Source organism: Schistosoma haematobium, chromosome 1, assembly GCF_000699445.3.
Source record: "Schistosoma haematobium chromosome 1, whole genome shotgun sequence".
Lineage (NCBI taxonomy): Eukaryota > Metazoa > Platyhelminthes > Trematoda > Strigeidida > Schistosomatidae > Schistosoma > Schistosoma haematobium.
In genome coordinates this window covers 78,412,323-78,424,611 of record NC_067196.1, presented here as the reverse complement: position 1 = coordinate 78,424,611, position 12,289 = coordinate 78,412,323, and the positions used below count along the sequence as shown (strand labels likewise).

The window sequence follows — 12,289 nt, the reverse complement described above, 5'->3', positions numbered from 1 at the left end:
TTATTATTTAGAAATCTTGAACAATGTTCAATCATAACTTATGATCATTGAACCAAAATACAATAACTACCATTTTCAACTCAACAATTACATATATCACATACTTTTCTTAGAGTATTAATGTGTATATCTGAAACAATTAGCTTTGTTCCTGAGAATTGAAGTTATGTTATTTATGGTGACAATTAGAATTGTTATTAGTTGAACCGCGATTAGCCATTCGTGAGACTAGATCATTTGTATTTAAATGGGAACAATGAGATTTGAAGAATATCAACGGATCACTGTTATTCCTTCTGAAATATATTTTTCTATACTAATCGTTCTCTATTGAAGTCATATTTACATATTCGTTTTTGATTTAAAAAAAGTAGAAAATATCACAGCAATGCAATGTCAATACAAAGATAACAATATCACATGTATTCAATGAAAGATTAAATAGGAACTCCATGTAGTTAGAAGACTTTTTACATGATAATGGTCAGCTTGGTATAAAGCCAGCTTTAGTGTATGTCAGTATGCTTTCAGAAAACTAAGAGATTTTTAGCAGACTCTTTATGAATAACAGATGAGAGGAGAACTATAGAAACGAATTCAAGCAATATCATTAACGAGGTTAACCTAAATGTTTAATACCAGAAAATCGGCTCATTGGTCTTCAAGAAAAGAGAAAAATGTAATTAAATGCAACGAAAGCAAATAAAGCACAAAACGAAACACTGTTTCACTATTGCACTAAAATACGAGGAGAGCAATTTAAATGATCTTCAGATTCCCTTCTGTTATGTTCCAACAATAACAATATTCAAATTATATGAAATTTAAAATGATTATAACCTGATGTAAGAAGGATATCGCAGATACGAAGGAAGAGTCAAATTAGATATTTAATGAATCATTTCCCTGTTAACCCAAAAGAAACATGTAGTTGAGTACTAAAAAAATATTTTGAGTAAAGGTTCGCATATCGATCAAAATAATATAGATGGATTAATTTGTAGTAGACCATATATATAATCATACAGTAGACTTTTATTATTATTGAACTTAACTAGGATGGATGTCTGTGAAGAATATTTTGGCCTATTCATATCATAATTCAACTCTTTAAATTGAATAACAATTTTATCGATTTCGAACTTCTATCGCTCATTTGTTTGGAGTGCTCTATAGAAGCTCATGCATATATATATGCAGAGTTTATTATAATAGTCGATGGAATCATATCATGATTAACATCGCTTCATTTCTTGTTTATTTTAAATCAAAATGTCTCAGGAACTTGGAAGAAAACGTAACTAAAATAACTACAATATTCTCCATTAAAAATTGATGATTTAGTTTTATTACACGTTTTGTGCTAAAAACAAGAGTTCATAGCTAATAATTTACCTCTAATTTAATTAAAATGTATTTGTTATTAGAATAGAAATGTGTGGATATTGTAATAATTTATAATAAATGAATTCATCCAGCATGCAGGATCATAGATGTGTACTGCTTAGGAACCTCATACTAAGAAGAAAAGGTCATCCACTGCTTCCAGATTTTCAATGATGGTCTAGCTTAAATCGACTCATAAATTCAACTATTAAAATTTATTTATTATAAATCGACAACGATATTTAAAGACAAAACATCCCTCTTCTTCTTCTTCTTCTTCTTCTTTTTCTTCTCATTTGGCTGTGATTCAATCCAAAATTGTATTATAATTAATTCAATAATAATTCACATGATTCTTTTATACACTATATAGTATTTCAATATCTTGTGATTAAAAACCAATGATATACTTTTATAATCCTAATAATCTGTAAAGTAATGATGACACACAGTATAGTAGATAATTATTCCATTTTCATTTATCGATATAAACATGAAACATGTTCTAAGTGAACAAAAATCACACTTATCCCTATGAACAGAATAAAAAGTTGTAAAATTATTTATATCTAATAGAAATATTCGACTGTAAGTTTTTCCTTTAATATTATTGTATTACACTTAATTATTAATGCATGATTATTATTATTATTACGAGTAATAGATATCTAAATGGTTTTATATATAAGTAACGATGGATAGTGGCTAGCAATGGAATCCAGGACGCGCTAGATGTACCTGCATCTCAGAGTTCAAATTCACTCTGGGACTCGAATCTAGTACCGTTCGTTTCTAAACACTCCATTGCACAAGTAAGTGGCTATCAGAACTCAGTAGCTAAGTGGATAACGTGATGGCGTTTGAAGCGAACGGTACTAGGGTTCAAGTCTCAAAGTGGATATAAACTCTGAAATACAGGCACATCCAGCTGACGAATCCCAAATAGGGTGAGACACGTATCCTTGATTCCACTGCTAGCCACTATCCATCTTTAGTTATAATGCTTGTGAATCAAGGCAATATTGAGGCAATACGCACAGGATGCATATATGCCAATATGAAACTGATAAATTGAAGTCCTAAACATCAGTGTGAAGATTCAAGTAAATAATATCAATTGAACCTACTATATATAGTTGACTATTTATTATATAATATAACATGGTTTTGAATTTTCAATATTCACTTGGAATTTACTTATATACATTAAATTATTTTATTGACCTTTAATAGGATGAGAAAATTGAAAATGATACACAATTTGGTAAACAATCTGAATCACCATCTATAAATAGAAATATTAGTCCTGTGGCAATTGCTTCATCTACACCAAAAATAAATCATAAAACACCGACAGTTATGAATATAACAAATTCATCTGTCGTTACAGGGAATTCTTTTGAAGTTTCTGCCGATGTAAGTTATATATTACGCATATATATGTTATTTACTCTTGTAATTGCATTTTAAATAAACAAAATGTATAAACTAGTTGTATTACATGTAGATAAGTTAATAACTATACAAACACATAAAATTGAATTCTGAACTTTTGAGTCATTTAATAATAGAAACCTTAGATCACTGTTCAATGACTTTTGTTTTAATATCATTATATTTATTTGTTATACTGAAACATAAACAGGTTACCTCTTAGAAGTATTTGACTACAGATGTCTTAGAAATATTGCTTGTATCTGCTGGGATCACCGAGTAAGTAATAGTGAGGTTAGACTCAGGGTATTAGGGAACGATGGTAAATCAGTTAATGGGGTTGTGAGTCAACATCGACTGTGATGGTTGGGCCACGTGTTACGTATGTCTGAACACCGATTACCACGACGTGCAATGCTAACCGGTGTTGGAGATGGTTGGAAGAAAGTTAAGGGAGGCCAAACCAAAACGTGGCATCAGTGCTTGAAGTCAATAACTTCTAGTCTGAACCATGTTGGTAGATGCAGTCTACTTGGTTGGGGTCGGCGTGACTGTCGGAACGAATGGTTGTAGACTGTGGGTGACATAGTTGAGAATCGATCACAGTCACATCCGCGTATACACTCTCCGTCTCTCTTAAACCGTGAGATTAAATTTGCTTCATATCTTTCTTCCTACCAACTAATTCTTTCTTCCTGTGTTATATCCTTATATGCAATATTTCTCTTATATATTACTATCATTGAAGTGACTACATTTATGAATTTAGTGTTCATCTTGTATATATATATATATGCATGCATATAAAAGAAGCAGTATTTTATTATTAACTCAGAATTTTAAACTAAGTCTATCTTAAGTAAATTCTCAAATTTTTAATTGACTTGAATATCTAAATAAGAAAAATTTTTGCTATAAATATCATATAATTTACATTAATTAATCATCAAGTAGTGCACAATGTTAAAGTATCTACTCCATTGTATTGATTGAAATCTATTGATCAGTTACAGTATTGTTAGTAGACTATTTGACCTAGAACTACAATGTCCGTTTCGCCAATATATTACTGAAGCCTTGGTCTCCAAGTTCATAGTAGTTACCACTTGTTAGCGGCCTCCAGGAACCTGATACTCACTGTAAGATCTGATATCTACTGAGGAGTGCGCAAGGTCACAATGGTTTCTACTCAGTGACTCATAAGTGTAGATACGCCTTAGCTAGTATGAAACCTAGTCTCGGAGTGTTTTGCCTATCATCTATCATCACCTTAGCCCATTAATAAACTTCGAAAATGCTAAATCAACAGACTTTAAATCTGAGTTAGTTTAGTATCATAAGTTTCTACCAACCTTGTGTGTTCAGTGATCACGATATAATATTACCAACCTATTTCACATAGATATATTTTGCACATGAAAATCCTCACATGAATCATTATGCTTTCTGGTATATTTGACACAATAAATATAACCAAATAATGAACAAACTTTGTTGGTATTTATACATCGCAATAAGATCACCTTGATATAGCTATTTCGTTTCACAATTTGAGGGTAGTTGAACCGCGGTTAGCAGTGAAATCCAAGATGAAACTTTCCCCCCATTTGGAACTCTACAACCGGATGTACTTACACCGTTGATGTTTACACAAAGAATCGAACCGGTTAAACTTCGCTTCAAACGCCGACGTAATATCAGGGTAATCTGCTCGTGAATTTACAAATACAAACAAAGACTAATCACAGTTCATTTTTGGATATCAGTAACGGGACAATTCAAACCCATACTTATAACATTGTGGACGTCATGCCTTTTGAACGAGTGGGTGGCAATCTGGACTCAATTACTTATTAGACAACGAGTTGATGATTTGGAGAGAAAGGCGCTGGACTCAAGTTTCGGCCTGAACACCAACATCGGAATACAGATAAGCTAGACAAAGAGTCCTAAATGGGGAAAACAGTCTTCAGCTTCACTGCTAACCACAATCCATGTATTATAAAAATGTGACTTAAGTTGTTATAATACAAACAGAGAAATTCACTTGAACAATAATGTTTGACTTTATCATGTCTGATTCTAAATTAGTTAGATTCATTTGAAATTCGTTTTTATTCTTTGCTTTAATCTACACTACAACTTACTAGTGATTACAAATTAAGTAATCAATCCGTAAAGGAAAAGTAGGCTGTATTCGAATTCAAAAACTTAATTTAATCCGGCCATGTAATCGTAAAGTTTAACGTCATTTAAAGTTTTCGCTTAACATTCACTGATAATGAATAGAAATTAGTAAGTTCAATCACTTTTTTTGAAATAAACAGTTTCAAATCATTCCAAATGGATTCAAATCGTTGAACAGAATATCAGGCTTACTTTGTGTATGGAACTTAAGCAAAATAAAAACTAACATAAAATGTCCAGCTGAGTGAGTGTTGTTTAATTCAGTGACCATATTACATAGCTAGTTTGTAATGGTAGATCTAATCTGAGAACTAGACAATAAATATTACTGGATGCTAGTAATCAATCGGTTGGTGTAGCACACATTGCGGATATACTGTTTGACACTATCTTTAAAGGAAACCGATTTGTAATGATAGACATTCCATTAGTAAAATAGCAGCTAGTAAATCTGAGTATATTTTTAGCAAATTTTGCATATCCCTGGCTACTCATGCGACACTCAATATTTATTCATGTTTATTATCAGTTTTTACTTACGAGAAAAAGTCAACTTCTTCATGTTTTCGATGATAATATTGTCAGTATCCATTGGTCCAACTAATAGTTTTCTGTCAAAGAATGTCTTTGTACACCAATGACAAATGTGAGATACATTTAAGATATTCAGCTACAACCTAGCATAACAATATAATTAAGGAATTTGTGCCTATCGCATTAAACAAGGAGAAACATTGTAGTCTAAGTGGAGCTTTTTTTAACAGAAACCTAAATTCATTATTTCCATTGTTAGTCACAACCAAACAACATCATAATAAGTATTTCTTCCTACTAAAGAATCCCAATTTGAGAAAAACTGAAAAAATATCTTAGTAACTATGGTGTTAGCCAAATGATTTACAATGTTATTCTACATTTTTGGTAATTATTCTTCGAGTTCATATCATAAACTCAACGAAACCATGGCGTTTCTTAAAATTGTAGCCAAAATATCCAGACTTTTATGCTTTCTAGTTTTACACCAGTTTTTCTTATCGTAGGTTTTTTCTACACTTATGATTACTTAAATTAATTATTTGTATAAAAAGAATCATATCACACACGTTTACGTCTCTTTAAATTTATAACTGGTAAATATATTACTGTCCGGTTGAAGTCAATACATGGAATCAACCTTCATAGATTCCACTGCCAATTAACAGTCTACAAAATAGAACTATCGTTAGTTTTTCTGATACTAAAATAATTATTAATTATTTTTACTTTGATTTCAAAGAAAATTGTTATACTAAACTTATTGACCAACTGATTAATAAAACTTAACAGTTGAATTCATGAGTCGATTAAAGCTAGACCACCATGGAAAACCTGGAAGCACTGGACAGCCGTTTCGTCCTATTGTGGGACTCCTCGGCACTGTGTATCCACGATCCCGTCTAGCGAGTTTCGAACCCAGGACCCATCAGTCTCGCACGCGAGCGCTTAACCACTAGACCACTCAGCCGGCATCCAACGGTGTTAATGTCTAGCGTCAACCGACCAACGATAATGCTCGACCGTCCACCACCGTCTTCACTGAGTTACTGCTTCACAACAGACACGGTTGAAAATGTCTATAAAGCGTAAAGCTAGAGAGTGATATTTATAGCAATTTATTGTAGAAAAGAACTACAGCATCTATGTATAAATAACACAAAAATGGGTTGGTGTTTGACGAAATCTCTGCACGGATTTAGAAAGCTCGTTTGGCTTTTGCCAACTTACGTTACCTATGGCGAAGACGAGATATCCGTCTATCAACTAAGGAAAGAGTATACTGCGCGGCAGTTCGTTTTATTTCAATTTACGGCTGCGAAACGTAGCAAATAAGAGTCGAAGATATTCGTAAGTTGCTACTATTTGATCACAGATGTCCGATTACCACGACGCGTAATGCTGACTAATGCTGGAGACGGTTGGAAGAAAGTTAGTGGAGGCCTAATCATGACATGGAACCAGTCCTTGAAGTCAATAACTTCTAGTCTGAACCATGTTGGTAGATGCAGTCTACTTGGTTGGGGTCGGCGTGACTGTCGGAACGAATGGTTGTAGACTGTGGGTGACATGGCTGAGAATCGATCACCGTCTCTCTTAAACCGTGAGATTAAATTTGCTTCATATCTTTCTCCCTACCAACTAATTCCTTCTTCCTGTATTATATCCTTATATGCAATATTTCTCTTATATATTACTATCATTGAAGTGACTACATTTATGAATTTGGTGTTCATCTTGTTGTGCTAGTGAGGTGTGGCAACTTGTATTCATGCATATATGTGCCTGGTCCTACATTGTTGCTGACTGACCTAATCAATTAGTTTTATCTAAATAGTTGATAACAGTAAATAAATAATTTCATATATTGACATTATTAAACACTTTTCGTCAAATAACTTACTATAATATCAACCTATGTAAATTTGGATTGTTCTAGGTTCTTATTATATTTAGTGTAACTAACATTGAAATTGGAAACTAATATATTCTCTTTTGTAAACTACTGGTCTATTCAAAAACATGATAGTAGTTTTAAACATAATAGTTTTCTATGTCATTTTTACGAAAGATCGATATTATTTGCTCTCATAACTTGTTGATATGGTTTAGAATATATTGGAAAAATATAAACTTATGGACAGTTCCTACATTTACCTAATTCATCCTACTCATCACATAAATGACATCATATTGAATACTGTGCCAAATAGAGATTATATTACGAAGCTATAACTAATGGTTTCCAACTATGATATAGAAATTACACTTATATATATTACAAAAATGTAATTGGAGGTGTTTGTTGCCATTTTTTTCATTTTTACTAGTAAAAGTATCATTTAAAAAAGTTTCAATCCAATAGTTAAATTGTTTAGCAGTAACGTTAGCAATATGCCAAGTATAATCAATTCTAATTCTAATTATCCAAATATGTATTATTTAAAGAACAATGAAAAGTCTAACATCTACAATTATTAGTATAGGGTTTGTGAAGATTATTAATTTCTTTGATTGAGATCATGAACCGATTGATGTTAGACCACCATCTTTGGAAACCTGGAAGCACTGAACAGCCGTTTCGTCCTATTGTGTGACTCCTCAGCAGTGCGCGTAGACACTATCACCATTGGATGCCGGCTCAGTGATCCAGTTGGTTAAGCGTTCGTGCACGAGACCGAAGGCCCTGAGTTCAAATCCAGCGAGCGGAATCGTGGATGCGCACTGCTGCGAAGTCCCACAATGGGACGATACGACCGTTCAGTGCTTCCAAGTTTCCAAAGGTGGTGATCTAACATCAATCGGTTCATGATCTCAATCAAAAAATCTACAATTATGTAGTTTAACTACAAACACTATTTGACTACAGTCTTACAAGTCGATTTAACAAAGATTATCCTTTCATACACATAGTCTCCTATATTATTTTGAAGAGAGTAAGAAAAAGTATTTAAACAGAATAACATAAATTCATTCAAATTCTAATCATATGCTAATTACAAATAATAATAATTCAACATTAAAACTATGGGTGATACTATAAGTTATGTTTTAAGAAATAAATAAGTACCGCAATAACGGATCAAAGATCCAGATTAAAGTCAGTAATATTGGAAAAAAAATGTTGCGAATGAATATCATATACAAAAGAAGATTTAAGAACAACAAAAATAGTGACCAAAGATATTTGAATTCAAGATTGATTGAAATAACTAAACACACAGATTAATTGTAATTAAGAAGTACATGAATTAGAATCGATCAGTTTAAAAAATGGAACTATAAATAAAACCAACTTAGAACAACATATTTAGGTGAATAATATTGTTTTTAATTAGATCCTTATTAAGCTTTACTCTAATATACAAGAATATCAGTATAAAAATATGGGAATATTGAATAAATCATGACAGTTGATACGTCAGTAATAACAGTGGAATAGATTACATAAATTTTAAAAAAAATGAGTAAAAAGTACAAATTGATAGTGTTATAATAAGTGTACTGGTTGCGTTAAGGGATGATAAAGGTTTGAATCAATCAATAAAAAGTATGTCATCGGCTTCAGAAAAAATAGACCCTGAAATAACATTCATTAAGAATTATAAAATTGTATAATAAGAGGTATTCAAATAATTGAACAACGGGGCATATACTTAAAAAGAGACGAAAAAATGATACTATAAGTGATAGAAAGGGTCAAATAATGATACAGTTAAATAAGTTACCAAAGTTTTGAAATGTATTATAAAAATATATGCAAAATTAATATTCTCATTTAGATCTATCTAATCTATATGGTGATTTTATCTAGGGAATGAATAATAGTAGTATTACTCAGAATAATCCATTTTCACCAAGGAATGCAACTCCTACTGCAGAAACTAGTGCAATTGATGATTCACCCAGTATGATGAGAAGTAGTGTAATATCTCCTAGTAAGTTTAGAACTTTTCAGACATCAACAAACGAAGATAAGGTTAATAATCAATATAAAGTAAGTCTAGATTATTGTTCAAATCATTTTGTGTAATATTTTTTTTACAGAGCTGAATTAAAATTAATTTCAATGTTATTCTCATTTATCCATCTAATATATTCATGCATAAATGCAGATTTCAAATACCAATTGAGGTTGCGTAACAATTAGGAGGTTAGAAAAGAATAGGAGGATGGAAATAATTTACAGATCAGAATTATGGAAGATAATTGGCCGTTTGACAGTTGTGAAGAACACTGAAAAACGTAAAGCTCATAATAATAAACTTGAGAAGGGATGATATTAATAACTGTTTACGGTTAACCAAACAGCTTTAAGTACTATTATACAGCTTAAGTAAATCACTTCGTTTCGAAAGAAGTTTTTTCCCTGAACTCTATTTATTTCTACTCAATGACACAATGGATTTTTATTATCCGAAGAATTAAAATGTGTCTCTTGGTTCTTCTGTCAAGCTTGTTATAGCAAATGTCAGAGTCGATTTTCCGCAAAGCTGTGTAGACATACATGATTATCCGAGACCAGTTTTCTAAACATTATGTCGAACCCAGATCCATCCAAACAATCGTTATTTGAAATGTCTCACCTTGAATTATATTGATGAAATCAAGTCAGGAATATCAGAAATAGAACGAAATATTTCATTACGAACACATATTTCATATGATTTGTCGGAAGACGAACGCGTTAGATTTAAGGATTACACTGATAAAGTTGCTATAAATCCTACAGAAGATTTGGAAAGTTCGAAACCGACTGAGATCCGTGCTCTTTTGAGAGAACACTAGAAACGTATGTATTTAATTACTGTTTTATATTATCATCGACTATTCCACTACAAACATTACCAATTGGTCCTAAATTTTGCAATACATCAAATAACATCGATAAAGTCGGTGCTAAAATTGATTTTGAATGCCTCATTCTTCAGACAAGTGACCTTACACACGTATATAGTTGAGATTATGAATATTTCAAAACAACTCTAGTTAACTGTTGTAATTAATATGTAAACACAATACCTGCAACTAGACGACCGCTCACAAAAGAAAATAAATCTCGGTTATTTGATCTTCCGAGAAATCAGAATTTAATGCTGTGTCTCAAAGGTAAGGATGCGGGAATTTTACTTTTGGATCGACGCGACTATGATGTCAAATTATACCCTACATTATCGGATACTGTCAAATTCTCCAAATAAGCCAAAAGCTGCAACTGACAAAATGGAGTGGATGTTAACCAAAATCCTAAGGAAGATGAAGGATGTGTCTATTATCAATTGCAACTTCTATAAACAACTAAGAGCATCGTATTTCATCATACCGAAATTATATGGAGTCCCAAATGTTCATATGAAGTATGTTCCTCTAAGTCCTATACTTGATATGAACAACTCTCCGTATCAACTGATTGCTAAATAGTTACAACCCGTTAAAAATCACATCAATAGATACAACTCCCTTGGTTCCTTTGACTTTTTCGGCTAGATTGGAAATATCAATATAAATGGTGGGAAAATGATCTCATTGGATGTCACTTCTCACTTTACAAATGTTCCTCTCACAGAAACTATGTGCTTTTATGTGAGTTTATTGAAATTAATAACCTTGATATTTGTATTCCAAAACATCATCTAAAAGCGCTACTTCCACAATGTACTCTCAACGTGCAATTCACATTTCATGATGATTTCTATAGATCAACTGATGGGGTTGCAATGGTACGGTACTTCGATCTATAATTGAGAGATCTCATTGATTTACGGGATATATATATGATACTTTCATTATTTGTGAAGAATATATGGAGCTCAATGGCATTTTGCATATATTTAATAGCTGTCATCACTCAATTCAACCCACATTACAAGAGGCGAAGGAGGAATTTAATTTCCCTAATGTCCTGTTGGAAGGAAGGTCAGATGGTTCCTTATAGAGTTTTACATACAAAAAGCGACCTGAAATGCTCAGTATACGAGTTTTCATAGTTGGGTCCCGTTGAGTAGAAAGAGGAACTCTTTTCACTTTTTATCCTCGAAGACCAAATATGTTCTATTGACACAATAGATGACAAAGTACTTCAACTTCGACAAATAAACGACAGAAATACTTATCCACTTAGATTCGTCGGAAGAAACTTAACACAAATACAACCTTCTTGATAAAACATCAAGAGTTGGACAGAAAACTGTTTACGAATAGGGTTTTGAATACGTCTGGCAAAATCTTGAGTTAACTGATTTCAAAATCACTGAATTAAACGTTCTACTCCGCTAAACTCCGAATTGTTTTCTCAAGCCGGCCTACCATTCATAGATGTGTTGAGGATAGACTTCCTCCTTGGGTCGCATCGATGTGTATCTATAAATTTACTTGATCACGTGGGACAGATTTCATTGGTCGTACAAGCGATCACTTTCCAAACACATCTCAAAAGATTACCCGGAGTGTCTGTTAAAAGGAGAATGCATAACAGTCATCAGTTCAATATAGAAGTACCTAATCGACTCTGGTTACGTCGTTCTAAAGGAATCTTCCTTCAAAATAATCTACATAATCAAGTGAACTGAATAGAGGGGGGTGTATCAAAACTTATGTAATGCTGAGGCGCTGGCCATCCACCTATTTAAGTTTGAACTGTGCGTGCTAAAACATTGCGTTCAACCCATCATCCTTCCTTGGCCCTAATTCTCCCTTGTATTATGTTTTGGTCTTGTATTGCTTGCATTATTTTTTTGAAATTTTAAAC

At 32.4% G+C, this 12,289-nt stretch overlaps 1 protein-coding gene across 2 annotated transcripts in view; it reads left to right on the top strand.

Annotated features, from left to right (window-relative positions):
• Positions 1–12,289, top strand: part of MS3_00002189 (uncharacterized protein) — a 58,776-nt gene that overhangs the window by 25,170 nt on the left and 21,317 nt on the right. Inside the window, exons 8-9 of one of the 2 annotated variants that reach the window (XM_012940284.2) lie at positions 2,620–2,802; positions 9,356–9,538. In XM_012940284.2, the coding sequence (XP_012795738.1) occupies positions 2,620–2,802; positions 9,356–9,538 (366 nt within the window). The remainder of the gene's footprint in view (positions 1–2,619; positions 2,803–9,355; positions 9,539–12,289) is intronic. The other variant, XM_051209758.1, reaches the window with a different exon arrangement.